The sequence below is a fragment of the Rhineura floridana genome, chromosome 11, assembly GCF_030035675.1.
Source record: "Rhineura floridana isolate rRhiFlo1 chromosome 11, rRhiFlo1.hap2, whole genome shotgun sequence".
NCBI lineage: Eukaryota > Metazoa > Chordata > Lepidosauria > Squamata > Rhineuridae > Rhineura > Rhineura floridana.
The window spans coordinates 2,861,751-2,882,589 of NC_084490.1; the positions used below are offsets into that span (position 1 = coordinate 2,861,751).

Here is a 20,839-nt window from a genome sequence, read left to right on the forward strand (position 1 = left end):
GAGCACTCTCTTTTCTGGTTAATGGTTATACAGGGAAGCAAGGCTGCTGGACTTTTACCTTGCCTAGATAACAAAAAAGGAGATTAGAATACACAGTTTGGGATGGGGGTGGTTGGAGAAATCAAAAGTAAAAAGAGGTCGACTACTGACATCTCAGTTCTCTGCTTTGGAGCAGGGAGATGCTGGTCTGAAGCTGGGATAGACCATGCAGATGGCCATCAAAAGGTGTCCTACTCTGCTAGGAAACCATTGCTCTGTCTCACAGTGGTGTCAGCTGTTAAGTAAGAGACCTTTGCAGGAACAGCTGTAAAACCCCAATTCCTGAATGAAGAGATGCTTCTCTGGGTGAATCTTATCTACAGGTACAAACAGTTGCACACACAAGCAAGCAGGCACACAGACACGGATGCAGTTTGACCCCTCTGCATGTTTACTCGGAAATGAAGTCTCACAGAGTTCAACAGCACCTGCTCCCAAGTAAGGAACAGATTTAGGATCAGAGCCATAATGTGTTCAGAACTGGTTTGCAAAAACAAAACAAAACACTAAAGGGTCTGCGCTTGGAGATAAAATTGTAGGGGGAAAAGGTAATGTACACCTATCCACGCAATATATATGTATCAGGTCATCCTCATTAAGGTGGCTATAGATGCTAAATATACACAAGTGCACGTATAATATATGCATATACACTAATGCAAATGTAAAATAGCAAGTGAATACCACACACACAATCACATACACAATCACACATACCACACATACAATCAGCGCCCCGAAAGTTATACTAAACGCAAATACCGGCATAGCTGGCATTTGACAAAAGGTGCAGCCGTAATAGCTAATACACCATTAAAGGAATAATAAAAATAAAGAATGCAAAGTAACGAATAAAGCCACTGAGCATGTATATAAACAAACTATATAAGGATGCTCAGAGCCTCTGTCAACAAAAGTGTAGATATTGTAAACCAGAACAACGAGCAAAATTGAGCTGCAGGCAATACGTTTGCGGTGAAGAGCGTAGTCTGTGCCTGTTACTTTTGCAACGGTGCAATGATGATGATGATGATGATGATGATTTGCGGGGGAAATTAAGAGAAAGAACTCGGCACCACCCACCTGGTTTGTTACGCTATCTGAAGTACTTCTTGAGAGCAAGGCGTGCAGTCCGATCCTCTTGAGGTCTACTCGGAAGCAAGCCCCGCTGGTTTCTAATGGAGCCTTTTTCTTCCCCCTTCCCTTCCCTTCCCTCCCGAGTAAGCGTGCTTTGGCGGGCGAGCCTCCCAGAGACACAGAGCTCTTCTCCCGTCTTACCTACCCAGGGCAAAACTTTCCTCGAAAGCCGCGCGTCAGATCGCAGCTGCTGATGCACATGACGGCCCCAAAACAGCATTCCCCTCCCCGCCTGCAGAAAAAAACTTCGGTGCGGGCTGTACCAGCGGCTGTCTGCCTACCTGTCCGGCTCCCCTGCAGCCGCGGCTTTCCGCAGCCTCCCAGCGGGCGGCTTTCCGCAGCCTCCCAGCGGGCGGCTTCCCCCCCCCCACGTGGCCGCGACACACCTGAGCGGCCCGGGCGGCCAATGGGGGCGCGGGGGCGTGGCGGTCGCGGCTGGGGCGTGGCCGGGCGAGCGAGCCGGCGAGCGGCCCCTGTGCGTGCGCCTATATAAGCTTGGGCAGCGGCCGGTACACAGGGGCGGCTGCTGATTGGCTGGCTGGTGCGCGAGCGGGCGAGGGTGAAGCGGCCGTTGCTGATTGGACGTTGGCGGCGCGCGGGGTGAGGGTGTGTCCGTGGGCGCGAGGCGCGGCTTCGGCGGCCGCACTAGCAGCGGCACCAACGGACGGGACTGCCGGGCGGGCGGCAGGCGGGCAGCGGGGATGCTGAGCGAAGCGGAGAGCGGAGGCGGAGGCGCCGTGACCGGCACCGGGGAGAGCCCCGCGGGGGAACCCGCGGCAGGAGCGGCCAAGCCCGCGGCACCCGCGGCAGGCGTCGCGGCTCGGAGCCAGGCGGCCAAGCGCGTGTTAGGTGAGGGGGCGGGGGCGCCAGCCTCTTTTTTGGGGGGGGTGGGGGGCTTTGCTTCTCTTAATCCCCTCCCTTAACTCGCGGGTGGGCGGGGCTTACAGCGCCAGGGAGGCGGGGCCTGTTGGAGTTGGGAGGGGCTGGGCGTGGCCGGAGAGTTCGGCCAGGAGCGGGGGGAGGGGTTTAAGGGCTGGTGGGCGGGGTCGTTCGCGTGGGGAGGAGGGGCCAGGCAGAGGAATGGGTGGGGCTTCAAGGACCGGGCGGGGCTGTGTCCCCAAGGGACTGAGGCTTCCTTGGCAAAATGCTTACCCGGGTTTGGTTCAGTTCGGGAACATTTCAAAAACATACACGCCCCTGCTTTATATTTGTTCAGGTTATTTGTCCTTCTTGCCCAGAGTTTTTTTCACCTTGGGAAATGGCTCTCCTTTCACCCCTTACTTGGTTCTTCTAGATAGAGATCATATTTGAACTTGGGACCTTCTGCAAGCGTTGCTTGTTTCCTCCATCGCTGTGCACTGGGTCCTTCCTCGCCAGCTGGCACGGCCCTTCCCAAATTCCCAAAGGGTGTGCAGGGTAAAAAGAGGCTCAATAAAGCGTTGTGTTGTTTTTTGCAGGATCAGCACTTTAGTAGCCAGGATACTGTAGTAAGGGGTGTTGGCTTGGAGTAGGTGGGAGGGATCTGGGGTGTCTTAGGAGAAATGTCTGGGGTTTGGGGTCTGCTGGCTTCAAAGTGGCATGCAGGTGTGTCACCTTTGCTTCAAGGCTCTGGCCTTGCAATAGAGAGCTAAAGTCCCCCATAAGTTGTTTGGCTGGAAGCTCTGGCAGTTGAAACAGGTGTAAGTATATGTTATAACTATGCTAACAAAGTTGGGGCCATGGGAATTCTGTCCCCTGAAACACCCTTGACTGACTTGGGTAATGGCTTGAAGCATATATTGCTTCTTTGAAAACTGAGCTAGGGAACAGTATTTCAAAAGAGCAAACATTTGCACAAATTAAGTGTCTCAAGAAAATATCTACCCCACCAAAACTGATATAGCACAGTTCTTGTCAGAATATTAAATTAAATCTCAGAAATATTAATTTATTGTCTGAGTACATCTATTATTATGGGAGCAAAACACACAGTACTGACACTTTATGGCTGGAATTATGTCTACAGTAGTGTAGTAGCAAATTCAGGAGTGCAGAGTCCCTTCATGATAGTCACAGCCACTCCCCCTTCTAAGATTATAGAATAATCCGGCCAGGCTTGAATACTTCTTTCTGTTTCTCTATCACCATTTGACTCTCCTTTCTCACTGTCAGAGATATTGCTTGAATTACCGAATTCAGTGTCTACACATTTATCTCCTCCTGCTACCAAACTGTTTGATGATGTAGATGAGGTGCTATCATCAGGATTCACTGTCTCTTCTTCTGCAATTACAGAACTCTCACTCTCGACAACTTAGCTTGGCTTTTTGAAGTAGGAACTGAATAAAGGCTTGCTTGCAATATGCAATTGACAGTCAATTGACAATACCTGGCGGAACGCCTCTCCCAATATGAACCTACCCGCTCACTATGTTCAACATCTAAGGCCCTCCTCCGAGCTCCGACTCACAGGGAAGCTCGGAGGGTAGTAACAAGATCTAGGGCCTTTTCAGTGGTTGCCCCCGAATTATGGAACAGTCTCCCCGATGAGGTGCGCCTGGCGCCTACACTTTTATCTTTTAGGCGCCAGGTTAAAACCTTTTTATTCTCCCAGGCATTTTAACCTATTTGTGTTTTTAATCTATCTTGGTTATTTACTTGTTTAATACTGTATATTTTACTGTTTTTGTGATTTTATTGTATTTTATCCATGTTGTGCACCGCCCTGAGAGCCCTTGGGCTGTGGGCGGTATATAAATCGAACAAAATAAATAAATAAATAAATATGGGCAAGTTAGAAGTTCATAAGGGTTGTCTGAAAGGAGGACCCTGGGTCAACTGGGTTCTGTTTTAAAATATTTCTGTGCTGCCCTCTGTAAAACACACACTTGGCACACAGAAATAGCCAAGGTTGACGTACCAAAAAAAGTATATAATACAGTAACTGAGTTGAAATTAAAAGTAGCCAGATTTGGGGGCAAATTTGGCTTGTTTTGGATCTCTTGGCCTGGACCCAAACACACAATGCCTGTAGTGGGATACTGAAGTAGCCAGGTGGTCTGCCTAGAAGGTGAAGGCCTCTTTCTGCTTGGGGAGACGTATGTCTGTGTGCCTCTGAACATGTCAGTTTTCTTTCTTCCTTGGCAATGATGTGCAGCCACCCAGGTGCAGGGCACAGTGAAATGGTTCAACGTCCGCAATGGCTATGGATTTATAAACAGGTGAGCCTCTCCTGTCTTCCTCCCAAAAGGCTTGGAGGATTCATGAAACTCTGGAGCCTTTTCTTCTAAAAAGTCTGAACAGGCTTGACTGCAATGGACTCATTGTCGGAGGAGGTCTGAACCAGCTGGAGTTGACTGTCAACTTTTGATCGTAACTTTGAGTATTACAATCAAGCTTCTAAGGAGGGCATCTCTTCTATAGTTTAATCCTTGAGATTTCTTTAAGTAATAATCAATTTACATTGATTACATAAGCAGAGTCCTGCTGGATGAGGCCAAAGGGGGCCCATCTAGTCCAGCATATCCTGTTCTCACAGTGACCAATCAGAGGCCCCAAAGGGAAGCCTACAAGTAGGACCTGAGCGCAAGAGCACTGAAAATGAACAAGAAGGTCCCCTTATGTACATTTCTGGTCAGGGATGAGCTGTTAAGGGGCCAGACTTGACTGGCAACTATATCCAGTGTCCCAGTTTTGAGTGTTGTCTGTAACTCAGTGGTGAGGAGAAATGCACTTTGCACATGATCAGACATGAATTCACTTGCTCTTAAGGGGAGCTGAGCCATGGTAAGCCTCAAATGAAGCTTAGCTCCACAAACCAAATCTGTTTCTCAACACCTGACTTCTAGAGAGAAAATACTGAGTCAGAAGAGCAAAGATTAATCCAGAAATCATGGCAGCTGGTCACCTGACCTAGCTCTTCTGCAGAAAAATTCCTTGGGCCCCACCTAAGACAACACTAGTGAAAGCCTTAAGCGTAACTGAGCTGGCTTCCCTGTGTATAGCTAATGTAATAAAGATTAAGAACTTGTGTTAACAAGTCTGTGTGTGAATGATAATGTGAATGGACCCTCATGCATTTGATCAAACCAGCCTACAAATATAACAATGTTTTTGCTTGTGTGTGGTTTCAGAAATCTGGACTGGTTGATTGGACTAGTCTGCCAAAGGGAAATGTCTGGCATGGCCAACGCAAACAGCTGGTTAAGCAAAGAAACATAGCTGGGAGCTCCCAGTAAGACAGCGAAGGACTTGGGATTCCTTGTCTATGTTCTGTGTTTGTGCTATGGTGCCCTCTTGGGGTGGCTGTGTGTAAGAGGAATAAGTTATGTTAGCAGAAAGCCACTCTTAGCATGTGTCAATGGCATGGATTTCTGGTGACGGAACAGTGCTAGCAACTGTCAGATGAGTAGTGGGAAGGGGAGTGTTTGCAAACGAGCAGTATTTAATTTAAATGAGCCCGTTGTCATCAGTCTGGGAATTTCTGTCCCTTACTAAAACCAAACTATTCATACTGTACGATAGAAACTTTGTTGCCATCACATGTATCATCGCCAGATCAATAAATATCCTAGATCTAGGCTTGTGGAAAACAATGCCTCTGTCTTTTCTCTGCTGCCTTCCTTCAGACTAGAGTAGCTGGGTGCCTGTCTCAGTTGAAGAGGTACAAAGTGGGGATGGTGGTAGTGATGGCATGCTAGGTTGGCATAGGAGTATGCAGATCTAAATTGTCTTCTCTGTGTTGGGCATATTCATATTATAGTGGGGTCAGGAGGAGTATGGTCCCCTTTTGTGACTGCCATCACCACTCCCCCTCTCCCGGTATAGGATACATGATTTGGCTAAAGGGAGGGAGGAATTGGGGAGGCTTGCAGATTTCATTGAGATCCCCCTGCTTCCCCCCCCCCATTTGAGCCCTCATTTGGCATGCCCGAAACAGTGACCCCTAAACCTAGAAGTATTCTGGGCTTTATCTCCCTCTCCTTCCCTCCTTGTAGGAATGATACCAAGGAGGATGTGTTTGTGCATCAGGTAAGAACTGCGTCAAGTTCATTCTCTTTTGCCCCTTTCTCTGTTATGCTCTAGACTTGCATCTCAATCACCACAACTCCATTCCTTGTGATAAACTTGAGTTAGCAAGCAGAAATCTGGGTTGTGGTTCCTTTCCATATTGGATTTCCTAGAGGCACTGATGCTGGAATCTTTGTTTCAAATCCATCCTCTAGCACCATAGTGCTATTAAATATACGCAGATCCTTAAATTCTTCTGTTTACAGTGGGGTGGAGTTCAGATATTGGCTAGATAGCCACTAAGGTTAGGGATGTGAAGCTTATACTACTTAACTGGAGATGTAGCTTGTTAAATAGATATGCAGCTCTTTTGTAGATTAGAAGCTAATGCCTTTTATTTATTTATTAGATTTATTTATTAAATTTATTAGTCGCCCATCTGGCTGGCTGTCCAGCCACTCTGGGCGACATACAGATTAAAAACATACAAATACATTAAAACATTGAAAATCTCAACAATAATAATAAAACCTAACCCATCCCAAAAGCCTGCCTGAAGAGCCACGTCTTCAAGGCCCAGAGGCAGCTCATCATAGAGGGGGCATGACGGAGATCATTTGGGAAGGAGTTCCACAGGGTGGGGGCCACAATAGAAAAAGCCCTCTCCCTAGTTCTCACCAGTCTGGCTGTTTTAACTGGTGGGATAGAGAGAAGGCCTTTTGAGGCTGATCTTGTTGAGCGGCATCCCTGATGATGCTGGAGGCGCTCCTTCAGATAGACTTTAAGGCTGCGTAATGCTAGGATCCAGATACAGCTTTAGAAGACCTTTGAGTATTACATTTAATTATTGCCCAAGCAATGTAGTTCTCCTTGGACCACTCTTTCTACTTATATGGTTCAGAGAGTGTTCCATTCTTAAAACTTGTATCTGTAACCAGTTAGGCATCTATTCCTAATTGCTGGTAAAAAGTTTTTGAAAAGAGTCATCTTCACTTGTTTTGAGGTTAGTTAACTCAGTTGGCATATCATGGTTATCATACCTGACCTGTAACTGTATGGGAATAAAATATTTGCTTTGCTCCCTGTTTCTCAAGGAAAACAAATTCTGCATCCTGAGAAACTTGTTTGCTGGTGGTACTTATTAAAAGGTCTTGGACTCAGTTTTATACAGATCTGATGATGATGGGAATCGATAGCAACTTGAGATATAGCATGAATTGCATCACCTTCTTTAAGTGTTTATTTGGGCTTCTCTCTGCTCTTTACTAGACAGCAATCAAGAGAAACAATCCCCGTAAATTCCTCCGAAGTGTTGGAGACGGAGAAACGGTGGAGTTTGATGTTGTAGAAGGAGAAAAGGTAAGTTTACTGCAGCATTCTGGCATCCCTTGAAAACTGTGGTGAAAGAGTATCTCCCTCACTTACTATGTTCCTCGTTGCCTTTTGCAGGGTGCTGAGGCAGCCAATGTAACTGGCCCAGGTGGCGTTCCTGTGAAAGGCAGCCGTTATGCTCCCAATCGCCGCCGCTTCCGCAGGTTCATCCCCAGGCCCCGGCAGGCCCAACAGCCGCAGGATGCCTCCCGGACAGAAGGGGCTGCAGAGACTGTCAGCGAGGGGGAGAGAGCTGACGATGCTGTGCAGCAGCGCCCTCGAAGGAGGCGTCCCCCACCTTTTTTCTTCCGCCGGAGATTTGTGCGGGGGCCTAGGGTTCAGCCCCAGCAGCAGCAGGCACAGCCAGCAGAAGTGAGTCCTCTGTGGGGAACTCACTAGACAACCTGCTGATAGGTGGAAGAAACAGGGTGTCTGTTGCAAGCCACTGCAGGGGTTGCACTTTGTGATTCTTCTCTCACACATGCACACCACACACACCCCTACACAGAAGTGAATTTATATAGGAATGTCAGTGTTTGAAATGGCCTTCAGCATTGTCTTAAGATGCTGCATTCTTTGCTGTAGATGTTTTGTAGTACAGTGGTAAATGCCTCTTCTGGCTTGAGGCTAAGGGAATCTGTCTTGGAGAACTCAAGCGCTGTGATCTTCCCCTCTCAGGGCACGGAAAGCACTGAATCCAAAGATGCCACCCAGCCTGAGGGAGATCAGCAACAGCAGATCCAGGCTGGTGAGAGAGCCCCAGCCCCTCGCTTCCGTCCCAGATACCGCAGGTAAAGCTGCAGGCAGCACCTTCATGTCTGGTTCTCTACCAAACAACACCACGGGAGGTACTTAAGTTAAGAGCTACCTTCCCCTTCTCAGCCTCCCCCCTGAGGATCCTGGGGATCTGGAGCTGCAAGCACATGATCAAAACCAAGAGAGGAGTTATTCAGGAGGGTGTCCTCTTTGTATGCTTTATTTATGTACTTGATGTGCAGGAGTACCTTCCACACACTTTCTGTAAGGAGGAGGATGGTGTTTAATGGAACAAGGGGATTATATTGCCATTCCTCTGTGTTTTTTTCCATAAGGGAATGACATGTTTTCTACATGGTGCCTTCTGGAAAGGAATGAACTAGGGGTACTCTGCTAACATCTCCTAAACAGTTCAAGAAGAGGAGATGCATATTCTGCTTTGAAGAGGAGTGCTCCTTCCCCCTTCTAATTTCTGTGCATGGAGAGTCAGATCAGCTGTAGTTTTGGCAACACAATGACTCCAGCATGCCCATGTTCCCTCCCCCCCACATTTGAGTGACTACTGTTTACCAGGGAGATTGCCATTTAAGTTCTTAAGCCATGCTGCTAAATAACTGCCTACTTACTTTCATTCACGAAATCTTTATATGCTTGTCTGTATATCCTGCCCTCCCTACATTAATCATAAAAAAGTTTAAACATCAAATGGCTCATCAATAAAACCATCAGCAGGTTAATAGATCCCTTAAACCAAACCGCATTCCAAAGACCTGAACAAATAGGCGAGTTTTCAAATTGTTCCTGAACAAAGCCAGAGTGGGGGATGACCTGGTCTCACCTAGGAGGGAGTGTGATTGTCCTCATGTATGACACCACTGACAGAGCCGCAAGCTGGGCCTCTCCCACTGATCGCAGAGTCTCTCAGAAGGTACTGAGGAAGGCACTGCCCAGTATGTCGGCCCCAAGTCATTCAGGGTTTTGTGCACTAGTACTTAACACCTTCCATTGGGCCCAGTAGCTCACTGCCAGAGGCAACCAGTGTAGTTTGAGGTTTGGCGTGCTCCACACAACAGCTAGGCAGCAGCATTCTGCACCAGCTGCAGATCTGGACCATTTCAAGGGTAGCCCCATGTGGAACACATTGCAGTAGTCTATACAGAAAGTTATTGGACCGTGGATAACCAAGGCCAGACTATTCCAGTCCAGGATAGGCATGTTTTGAAGATAATTCAGCCTTCAGATTTGGCAAATAGGCAGTTGTAAACTGGGAGGAGCCAGCAAGAACATAGGCAGGGTTTATCCCTGCCGTAGCAGGTCTTAAATTTCTGTAGGTCAGCACACTTCAGCCAAAATAAAAGGCTGCAAGGTAACTCCCAATCTTTTGCTTCTCCAGACCTTTCCGCCCCCGCCCACCACAGCAGCCCACCACTGAGGGAGGAGATGGCGAGACAAAAGCGGCGCAAGCCCCAGCAGATGGCATCCGTCCGGAGCCTCAGCGCCAGCGCAATCGACCTTACTTCCAGCGCAGACGCCAGCAAACAGCTGCAGCACGCCAGACTGCAGCTGAGGTAAGTTCCAAGGAGGACTGACTGATGGTGCAGCCTATCAGGGTTGGCATCTCTGGCCATCTGTGCAAGCTTGGAATTTGGCATTTGACTTCATGGACTACATACAAGCACATGCAAAATCTACCTCTGCTGTTCTGGTCTGTCCCTATAGTGCTTCTACTAAAAGTTCAGTGGTTGACATAGACAGGAGGTCTTGCCTATTTATGTATTTTTTACTGTATTTTTACTCTCCTCAGGCAGTTATCAACTCCCAAAGCAGCTCACATCCATTTTTTTAAAAAGACATCCCCTGCCACCAGGTTTACAAACTAATAAGAAAAGAAATCAAAATATGGTATAACTTAGTGAATTCCATATCTTAATCTACTGAAATATTGAGAAAAAGCTCTGAACAAGAGGAACCGTGATCATAAAAGCTCCCCCAGTACCTCTGCATGGGTTAGTTCTCAAAGCAGTGGGATTTTAAAGCTGATAGCTATAGTCTATCGTCTCCAGCTCCTAAAAGTGGAGAAAGATAGCCAGTACTGTCTTTCAAAATGGTTGTGTAAACTGTGGGATTTCAAGAAACGGAGACAAAGCTAACCTCTTTCATGTTCAGTTTGGTGGTAGTGTTTTGCTGGGGTGGGGGTAGGAACCTGCCTCTGTCATTTCCACTTTATTTATCCCTTCTATGCTCAACCCTCACAAGAAATGTAAATGCAGACAGTGACCTGCTAAAGAATAAACCTCTCTGCCAGCAGACATGGCAAAACTGCTCCATCCTTTCCCAGTTCCTGAAACATCCATTCATTGTTTAGAAGGGATGCATGATGGGGACTTCTTAGTTTGACATAGGTGAGCAGTGTCCATAAAGTGAAGTAGGCTTCTGTAGATCCTGTACCCTGTGCATGTACACTCGCATACCGAAGGATGCACATGTCAAGGCCGACCTCACGTCAAAAACCTCTTTTGTTCTGCCCAAGGCTACTACAGCTAAAGAGCAGCCTGCTCCAAGCTCTGCTGCCGCTGGTGGTGGAGACACCCCTGCCACTAGCACTCCTGCGATGGCTCAAGAAGCAGTGGTGGAAGCCAGCAAGCCTGCTTCCCCAGCCCAGGAGAGCCCCTCCCAGCCGCTGCCGGAGATCCAGCAACAGCTTGTGGATGTAAGTGCAGGCTGATAGTCAAAGACCTCTCCCCAGGTGGTCCTGGGTTCCCTGGCCCTCAGCAGGCTTACTCAGAGTACTGTGTCCGTGGGATAAATCCACAGAAGCAAGTAAGTAATATTCTAACCCGAGATGGCTATCCTGTTGCTGTCCAGATGTTCCTGGACCACAGTTCCTATCCTCCCTGACCATGCTGGCTGGGGCTGGTGGGTTGGAGTCCTACAACAACAGCAAGACAACAGGTCCCCACCCCTATTCTAACCCAAGTTGCATGATCTGTGTTTAATGCAGGCAGCCTCTCTGTCAGTGTATAGAGCACCAAATGCTATGTGTGGCTCGGAGCCGTTAAATCTTTCTGGGGCCCTGTTGTACCTTTATTTGCCACATGATGTCCCCCTTGACTTAAGTTTGGAGAAGGAAAGCCATTAGAAGAGAAGCGATCAGATCAGCTTTGGGTAGACAGACTTATTAGGAAGCCGCTTTTCTGTTTCCTTTTGGCAAAGCCATGTCTGTCTTTGCAGATATCAACACCTGAGCCTGGGGGAGAGCTTCCCCCAGCCCTACTGGCATGATGAATCTGCACACGGTGAGGGGATGCCAAGAGCTGTGATCTGGTAAGGATGCAAGGGCAGGAATGTTAAACTCGAACAATGGCTTTATTTATTAATTACATTTATATTGTGAGGCTTTCTCCTCTCCCCGTTGTATCCTCTCAACAGCCCTGAGAGGTAGGTTCACCTGAGGAAGTGGGGGCACTGGCTCAAGGTCAGCTAATATCTGTGTGATTCTTAATACCTGCAACTCTTGTTGAACATGACCTTAAAATTCTGTTGGAAGTGCATGGCTTTTCAGTTTCTGCTAAACTCTTCAGATTTCATCCACTTATGTGCTCTACATCTGTCAGGAAACCACAAACTTAATGGAAACTTTTAAATCCCTGAAGTAAGCTAATTTTTTCTTGGTTCTAACACTGTTATCCCACAGTGGTTCATTGGGCATGTGATTCAGAAGTGAAATATAAGCAAAGATGGCAAGATGTGCTGGTTGTCAGCCTCTTCTGAAAGGGAGCTTGTTGGCATTTAATAGTTGCATGGCGAAGGCATGAGAAGTCACAGCTTTGAAGTAATTCAGTAGGTATGGAAGGCATTAGAGGACCTTTTGAGACCTGTCATGAGGAACAGTTTTAGAGTGCCTTATGTGGTAAGGGATATCTGTGAGGAGAGGGATTAACATTTCTTGCTGAAAATTCAGATTGATTTCCCATTGCCATAGGACATAAATTTTCAAGGGTTTTGGGTGGGGAACTTTGATAGTTAACTTGTATTTCTGTATTGTAAAGCTTGCCTGTACATTCTGTACTCCTGGTAGAACTTCTGGGAATAGCAACACTCTACCCTCAGTCCTACTCTAGAAATGCATTCTCACAGACACCACGAACAGGTTGGCTGTGCTTCCCGCTTCTCCTTCAGCATCTGACCGCCTCTTTCCCCCCTTTGCAGGTGTCCACAATGTGCCTACAACCCAAGTTACCTCATCCTGCACTTGAAGAGACCCCAAACTTCACCAGTACCCCCTTTGCTGCTGTTGAAGCCCTGAATGTAAAAAAAATAAATAAATCTGAGGGGGGAACTTGACCAAAAAAGAACTTGCTTTGCTTTAAAAACCTTCTGAGGGGTTTGTCTTCCCTCTCCCACAGCTTTGCCAGTTTGAGAAAAATAAACTGGCTGTTGAATCTTCAGTTAATTTTTTCTCCCCCATTGTTGAAGAACACCCTGTGTGAACCATTGTGTGCAGTTTGGGCATCAGTAAAAAAATAATTGCACAGACTTTTGTGTCATTTGTGTCTTCTGTTAAGGAACAAACGGTGTCTTAAGGGCTGCTTTGTCCTTTGCCCTGCAGTCCTTGAGGACCTTGAACTTGCCTCTAAAGAACCCTAAAACCTTTGGGGGGTGGGGTGGAGAATAGCGCTTGGCCCCAAAGGGGAATACTATGTTGAGTACTATACAGAGGGGCCTCAGCTGACATTTGGACGGACAGGACGGGGACTGAGATGAGAGATTCTATACAAGGAACACCCTCCCTGCTTTGTAGCATAAGTACAGTTCATAGGTGCGCGAGGCCTTTTATGTGAAAGAAGCTGTTACATTACTAGAAAGGCGTGTTTGGTTTTCCTTGAAGAGAACAGGCAATAGCGTACCGACTATTGGTGGAGCAGCAGGACTCTGCTTTAGCCTACTGATAAAGGAACAGACGCTTTCTTAGCCTGCTGCTCGCCAAGGCAGTGGGTCATAGAATAGTAGAGTTGGAAGGGGCCTATAAGGCCATCAAGTCCAACCCCCTGCACAATGCAGGAATCCAAATCAAAGCATCTCCAACAGGTGGCTGTCCAGCTGCCTCTTGAATGTCTCCAGTGTTAGAGAGCCCACTACCTCCTCAGGTGATTGATTCCATTGTCATATGGCTCTAATAGTTAGGAAGTTTCTCCTGATGTCCAGTTGAAATCTGGCTTCCTGCAACTTGAGCCCATTATTCCGTGTCCTGCACTCTGGGATGATCGAGAAGAGATCCTGGCCCTCCTCTATGTGACAACCTTTCACGTACTTGAAGAGTGCTATCATATCTCCCCTCAGTCTTCTGTTCTCCAGGCTAAACATGCCCAGTTCTTTCAGTCTTTCCTCACAGGGCTTTGTTTTCAGTCCCCTGATCATCCTTGTTTCCCTCCTCTGAACCTGTTCCAGTTTGTTGGCATCCTTCTTGAAATTTGGAGACCAGAACTGGACACAGTACTCAAGATGAGGCCTAACCAGTGCTGAATAGAGGGGAACTAATACTTCATGCGATTTGAAAACTATACTTCTGTTAATGCAACCTAATATAGCATTTGCCTTTTTTGCAGCCACATCACACTGTTGGCTCATATTCAGCTTGTGATCAATGACAATTCCAAGATCCTTCTCACATGTTGTGTTGCTGAGCCAAGTATCCCCCATCTTATAACTCTGCATTTGCTTTCTTTTTCCTAAGTGTAGAACTTTGCATTTATCCCTGTTGGATTTCATTCTGCTGTTTTCAGCCCAATGCTCCAGCCTATCAAGGTCCCTGTGAATTTTGTTATTGTCTTCCACAGTATTAGCTATGCCCCCCAATTTTGTATCACCTGCAAATTTGATAAGCATGCTCTGTACCTCCTCATCCAAGTCGTTAAAAATGTTAAAGAGCACTGGGCCCAGGACCGAGCCCTCTGGTACCCCACTCGTTACTTCCGCCCAGTTTGAGAAGGAACCATTGATAAGCACTCTTTGCATACGATTCTGGAGCCAGCTGTGGATCCACCTGATAGTTGTTTCATCCAGCCCACATTTAGGTAGCTTGCTAATCAGAAAATCATGGGGCACTTCGTCAGAAGCTTTGCTGAAGTTCAGGTATATTATATCCACAGCACTCCCACAGTCTGCAAGGGAGGTTACCCGGTCAAAAAATGAGATAAGATTAGTTTGGCAGGATTTGTTCTTCATAAATCTGTGTTGGCTTCTAGTAATCACTGCATTGTTGTCAAGGTGCTTACAGACTGACTGCTTTATAATCTGCTCCAGAGTTTTTCCAGGGATTGATGTTAGGCTGACTGGTCTGTAGTTCCCAGGTTCCTCCTTTTTCCCTTTTTTGAAGATTAGCTCTCCTCCAGTCATCCGGCACTTCACCAGTCCTCCATGATTTCGCAGATAATAAGACAGTGGTTCTGAGACTTCTTCAGCCAGTTCCTTCAATACTCTAGGATGCAGTTTATCGGGCCCTGCTGATTTGAACTCGTTCAAAGTGATTAGGTAGTCCTTGACCATTTGTCTATCAATCTCAGGCTCCAATCCTGCCCCTTCTACTTCATGTTTCCCGGGAGGGTCACAGATCCTTTTTTGGGAGAAGACTGAGCCAAAGTAGGAATTGAGGACTTCTGCCTTTTGTTTGTCATCTGTTAGTGTTTTGCCATCCTCCTTGAGTAGCTGTGCCACCATTTCTTTTCTCTGTCTTTTATTATGGACATACCTGAAGAAAGCTTTTTTTGTTGCTTTTAGCATCCCTTGCTAACTTCAGCTCATTCTCACCTTTAGCCTTCCTGACACCATCCCTGCAATTCAGTGATACCTGCCTGTACTCTTCCTTTGTGGCCTAGCCTTCTTTCCACTTCCTGTATGTGTCCTTTGTTTTCAGGTCCTCTCTAAGCTTTTTGTGAAGCCATATTGGCTTCTTCTGCTGTTTCCCCCCTTTTTTCCTTGTTGGAGTTGCTTGCCATTGCGCTTTTAGAATTTCCTTTTTTAAAAACTCCCACCCATCTTGGACTCCTTTTCTCATTAGGCTGGCTTGCCATGGAACTGTGCTTGCAATTGTTCTGAGTTTATTAAAATCAGCTTTCCTGAAGTCCAGGGTGCGTGTTTGGCTACTCTCAGCTTTTGCTTCTGTTAAAATCAAGAATTCAAGTATGGTGTGGTCACTTTCCCCCAGAGTTCCTGTAACTGCCACTTCATCCACCAAATCATCTCTATTGGTTACAATCAAGTCCAGGATAGCTGATCCTCTGGTTGCTTCCTCCACTTTCTGTAGGAGGAAGTTATCTCCAACACAAGTCAGAAATTTCTTAGAGGGGCCATGTTTGGCAGAATTTGTCTCCCAACAGATATTGGGATAATTGAAATCCCCCATTACTACTACATCATTCCTCCTCGAAATATTGGCAATTTGGTTTTCAAAAGTTACATTCTCATCTTCTCCTTGATTGGGTGGTCGGTAGTAGACTCCAAGCACCACATCCTTTTTGTTACGTGCCCCATTAATTTTAATCCAGATACTCTCGGTGGAGCCATCAAGCTCATCTTCCTGTATTTCTGTGCAGGGATATATATTTTTAACATATAGCACAACTCCACCTCCCTTTTTATTCCTTCTGTTCTTCTTGAACAAGTTGTATCCTTCAATTGCTGTATTCCAGTCATGGGAGTCATCCCACCAAGTTTCAGTTATACCTATCAAGTCGTAATTGCCCTCCTGTATTAAGAGTTCAAGTTCGTCCTGCTTGTTTCCCATGCTCTGCGCATTGGTATACAGGTATTGAAGACCATGTGATTTATGGCTTGGCTTCCTTACATTTTTCTGAGGACTGTCACTGGTTCCTATTACAGCCGAACTCTCTGTTCCTGTTACTGTGCACAAGCCTTCATCAGTTGTTACCACCAAGTTTACGTCTCCGTCCCCCTTAGGATTCAGTTTAAAGCCCTCTTGATGAACTTCTCCATGCTGTGGCCAAAGGAAGCTGCAGAAAGGAAGCTGCTGTTCCTGTCCATGCAGTAAGCAGGAAGGCATAAGGCCAAGTTACCATTGGTAACATAAAAAAACATTTGCCTGGAGAGAAGCTCAAGGGCAGGGTTCTTAACCAGCGTTGCTAACAAGTTACTATGTCCAAAAGAGATTTACGTAATAACTCAAATGTGAAATTGCTGCTCTTCCAACAGATATGTAACTTTTCTCTAAGGTTGGGTTTGGTACCTGAAGACTGGAAAGTGACCAACATAAAGAATCCAGGAAATCACAGGCCACTTTGCTTAATATCTCCTTGAAGGAGACTGTTGCAAAGCATGATTAAAGATCAAATTAGAAAGGAGGTATAGAGGTCTTGCTGATGAAGAGTCAGCATGGCTTTTGCAAAGGTAAATCATATCTAGCTTTGTGTCATTTACCCTGGGCATAGGGAGGACCGAGGAGGATTGTGTACGTGATTTCCAAAAAGCTTTTGACAAAGTCCAAAAGACTCCTCACGGGATTTAACAGCCATAGGATAAGAAGGTAGGACCTGTAGTTAAAGAACACTAACAATGGAATTAAATGGACAGTTCCCACAATGGAGAGATGTAAGTAGAGTTTCCCGGGATCTGTACCTGAGATTTATGAACATCAAAAAGCATCAATGATCTGGCATTAGCAATCACTAGTAAGCTAGCCAAACTGGTTGATGGCATCAAATTATTCAGGCTGGTAAAAACAAAAAAGGGGTTGTGAGCAGCTCCAAAAGGATCTCTCCAAGCTGGGTGAATGTGCATTAAAACAGCAATTGTTCTTGTACAATATAAGGCAACATAATGGCAGAAGAGCAGTTCCAAGTGATCAAGCAATTCCCTATGTGATCAACTGCTAAAGGATCCTGCAGGCAGAGGGCCCTTCTCTGAAGTCTAGATGCCGGGGGCTAGAATTCAGACTTGAAATACATTCTCATGTTTTCTCCATTACATGTTGGAAGATCTTTGGAAAGGGAAACATTAAGAACTAGCTGCTTAATTATCACAGCCTCAGCGCCCATATTTTTGTGTGGTATTTGAAAAATACTGTTCTCTTGGGTTTTTTGAACTGATTTCTTAAATCTTAATCATTTAGAACTGGATAGAACTAACATGAAGCAAGTGACAACCAAAAAGTAGCCTATTTATATACAAATACATATTTTTCCTGAAAATACAAACATTAACATGCTTACGCACACAAACACGCCTGTAATTTTGACAAAGAGTCTTTTTCTCCAATTAAATACACAAACAATTGCATCTCTTGGAGAGACCCAAGGGAAACCCTTTAAAACTTAAGAGTCCTTGTTGCTTTCATTTGAGTGCAGGCAGGTAACATGGAGTGATACAGTCCATTTGCTTTTGTTTTAAAATTCCACCTTTTGCAGAGGGGGAAAAAAACTCTTTAATTTTTTTCAAGTGCCATGGGAAAAACTGCTGAAGAATCAGTGCAAAGGGATCCAAAGCTCAAGCCACTAGAATTTTCATTGCACATGTTCAAGTCTGGATTCTGAAGTACTGTAAATTGGTTTGGACTTTGATGGCACATCATGATAGGGCCTATGCTATAAAATTAAACCTCTTTGATTTCCATAGTTCCTGGCCAAAGAAAATAGAGCGCCAGTGTGGTGTAGTGGTTAAGGTGTTGGACTACAACCTGGGAGACCAGGGTTCGAATCCCCACGCAGCCATGAAACTCACTAGGTGACCTTGGGTCAGTCACTGCCTCTCAGCCTCATGAAAACCCTATTCATAGGGTCACCATAAGTCGGAATCGACTTGAAGGCAGTACATTTACATTTTTGGCCAAGAAATCCTGTGTGCGAGCTGAGCATATTTATGAAACTAGGATCCTGAGAGCATGGGAGCAATGTCACCTGAATATAACTGGCGAGTTAGCCATGTTCACTCTGGTTTCAAACTTGCCGTTTAGGATGAATGGTATCCTTATGCATATCCTTATAACTGTTCTTTCCCCTTCTCTGAGGTAGGTTGTGGGAAGGTAGGGTGTGTTGGTGGGACCTATGTGTGAGGTGGCAAGCATGCCCCTCCCTGGCGTCATGGGCAATGCCCTTCTCTCTACCCACGGCTGTGTCCCACCCTCAGGGGCTGCATACTCCTTTCCCTTTCTGATCTGTGTTGCTCTCCCTGTCCTACCTCACTCCCTGAGCCTTCTCTTTCCCTCAACCTAGAAGTGTTTTGGGAATGTACTCAGTGGTGACTAAGCACAGCCAGTGGCAAAATGGCTGCCACTGAACCAAGAAAGGCCTCTGCGGCTGTTGCTAGGCAACCACAGTGTGGGCAAAAGAGGGGATTTGGGGGCGGAGGAGTGATGCTGTAGCATGGGCTTAAGGCCACAACGATGCCATGATTGACTGTTTATTGTCCCTGAGGTCAAAGCTCTCCCTCAGCTTCACCCGGATAGCCTGGTTTGGGATCTGTGCAGTGCCTCAATGAGCAGGGCATCCCAGAATGTTTTTAGCCAGCCGCAGCCAGTACTTAATTTCTAGAATGGAAACCGTCCTCAAGCATAGTAGCCTGGACCCCCAAACCCAGAGATGGATGCTGGGGTGGGCTCGAGTGCGGTTTCTCAAGGCTGAGGGGAAAGAAATTTGGCACATGTTCTGGGGCACTCTGTTCTTGACTACAACAACTGCATGAGCATGTCAGGGCTGAGCCCCATCAGCAAAGCCGGGCTCAGCCCTGGCTCAAGTTAAAAACTGAAACAAGACAAAGATAATCAAAATCTCAAGGAGAGGATTCATTTCGTAGTTGCCCTCAGAATTAATCCCCCCCTTCAGTCTAAGCCTCTGCCTTTGGGTTTGCTAACGCTTTTCCAGATCTTGACGGCAAGATAGCCTCTGAAGGCGCAAATCCCCTACAATCCTTTATTTCCAGCAACAAAAGCTGTGGCTCCTCATGAGTCTTCCACACCACAAGCTTTTTGTCCTCCAAAAACAGAAGAGGGCCTCAAGTTCCTAGCCACCCCACCCCCCACATACATCAACTTGCTTGTCCTGCTTTTTATTAAATTATTTTTTTTCTTTTTTTTAAAAAGGAAAGGAAATTAAAACACATCCAGACTAAAAACTGACCTAAAGGGGGAAAAAAGGTTCAACTCTGACCACGCCCCAAGACTCTCTAAGCCTTGCGGTATCATTAAAGTGCTAGACAGTTCCTGGTACCTGCTGCCATCCACCCCACCTCCCCAGTCCACGGACCACACATTTCCTGTGTCCTTTGGGTGTTAGTGTTCTCCCCCCTCCACGCCCCTCCCAGCTTCCATTCATTCATAGGCTTCTGGGCTCAGTTCGTCCAGTTCTGTGGACGGCTTGATCTCTTGGTCTAACAAAGATGGGGTGCGTCGGAATGTAGCAGCAATCTGATCAAAGGTGCGCCCTCGCGTCTCCGGTACTTTGATGTACGTGAAGATCAAGAAGGCTAGCAGGAGAGCCGCAAAGATGAGGAAGACAAAGGCGCCACAAGCATCCTACAAGAAGAGAGGAGGTCGTGAGTGATTGCAACTGTACCAGATCTCCAGAGGAGGGTTCCTTCAGTGGCAGATTTAGGGACTGAGGGACTGAAGGTAGAGCCTGACACTGATTTTATGCCTTCTACGTTAAATTTTACCCTTGTAGTCCCCTTTAGTACCACTCCCTATATATATGTATATATGTGTGTGTATATATATATATATTGTATTTTATGTATTTTAATTTATTTTAATGTTTTTGTGATTTTATTGTTTACAATTTTATTATGTACGTGTTTGATTTTATTTTTGTAAGCCACTCAGAGTGCCCTATTAGAGGGTAGAAGGGCGGGATAGAAATATTTTTAAATAAATAATAAATATAGGGCGCAGGTAAGGATGGCAGAATAAGAGGCCCTAGGAAATTCTCCATGCACAAGCCCCACTGGAATGAACAGGAGATGTGCAAAAGCACTGCTGAGCTTTATTAAACTGGCTCTGCTAGATAAAAACATGAGAAGAGCCTGCTGGATCAGGCCAGTGGCCCATCTAGTCCATCTTCCTGTTGTCACTGTGGCCAACCAGGTGCCCATGGGAAGCCCGCAAGACCTGAGTGCAAAGAGCACTCTCCCCTGCTGTGGTTTCCAGCAACTGGTATTCAGAAGCATCCTGCCTCAATGTGGAGGCAGAGCATAGCCATCCTGGCTAGTAGCTACTGATAGCCCCTGAAAGCTTGATCCTCCATGGATAGCTGTGAACTAATGTCGTTCAAGTTGCAGAACTTCCGATCGGAGCTATCCAGCTGCTCAGATTTGACAAAGGGTCTTACCTTATGCCTAACTGCCCTGTTTGCCAGCAGGGAGGCACTGAAATTGAGATTAGCAAAGAAGGATAATGCAATAACACAGTGTTTAGCCTAATAGCTTCCTCCTGTCAGATTTTGTAATGCAAACTTTTAGTAATATGGTCAGAATGAATTCAAATATGAAAAAAAATTATACTGTGGCTTTCTGGGCTTACTTCATTATGGGTAAAATCATGAGG

At 46.2% G+C, this 20,839-nt stretch overlaps 2 protein-coding genes across 3 annotated transcripts in view; one reads left to right on the forward strand and one right to left on the reverse strand.

The window, feature by feature from the left end:
• Positions 1-1,682: 1,682 nt before the first annotated feature.
• Positions 1,683-12,591, forward strand: YBX2 (Y-box binding protein 2). Its single transcript, XM_061591192.1, has 10 exons — positions 1,683-2,025; positions 4,313-4,376; positions 6,153-6,186; positions 7,435-7,524; positions 7,615-7,908; positions 8,215-8,327; positions 9,686-9,860; positions 10,823-11,002; positions 11,524-11,616; positions 12,502-12,591. The coding sequence occupies exons 1-9, from the start codon at positions 1,878-1,880 to the stop codon at positions 11,572-11,574; spliced, it is 1,149 nt and encodes a 382-aa protein (XP_061447176.1). The 5' UTR covers positions 1,683-1,877; the 3' UTR covers positions 11,575-11,616; positions 12,502-12,591.
• A 4,852-nt stretch (positions 12,592-17,443) lies between these two features.
• The window catches only part of SLC2A4 (solute carrier family 2 member 4), a 50,429-nt gene continuing 47,033 nt past the window's right edge, over positions 17,444-20,839 (reverse strand). For both annotated transcript variants that reach the window (XM_061591190.1, XM_061591191.1), the window contains exon 11: positions 17,444-19,813. In XM_061591190.1, the coding sequence (XP_061447174.1) occupies positions 19,610-19,813 (204 nt within the window). In that variant the 3' untranslated portion in view covers positions 17,444-19,609. The remainder of the gene's footprint in view (positions 19,814-20,839) is intronic.

Excerpts from the sequence above, each read along its gene's own strand:
- YBX2 (XM_061591192.1), top strand. The coding sequence starts at position 1,878 with ATGCTGAGCGAAGCGGAGAGCGGAGGCGGAGGCGCCGTGACCGGCACC. Across the intron at positions 6,187-7,434 it reads AGGATGTGTTTGTGCATCAG|ACAGCAATCAAGAGAAACAA; the intron begins GTAAGAACTGCG and ends GCTCTTTACTAG. Across the intron at positions 9,861-10,822 it reads CACGCCAGACTGCAGCTGAG|GCTACTACAGCTAAAGAGCA; the intron begins GTAAGTTCCAAG and ends GTTCTGCCCAAG.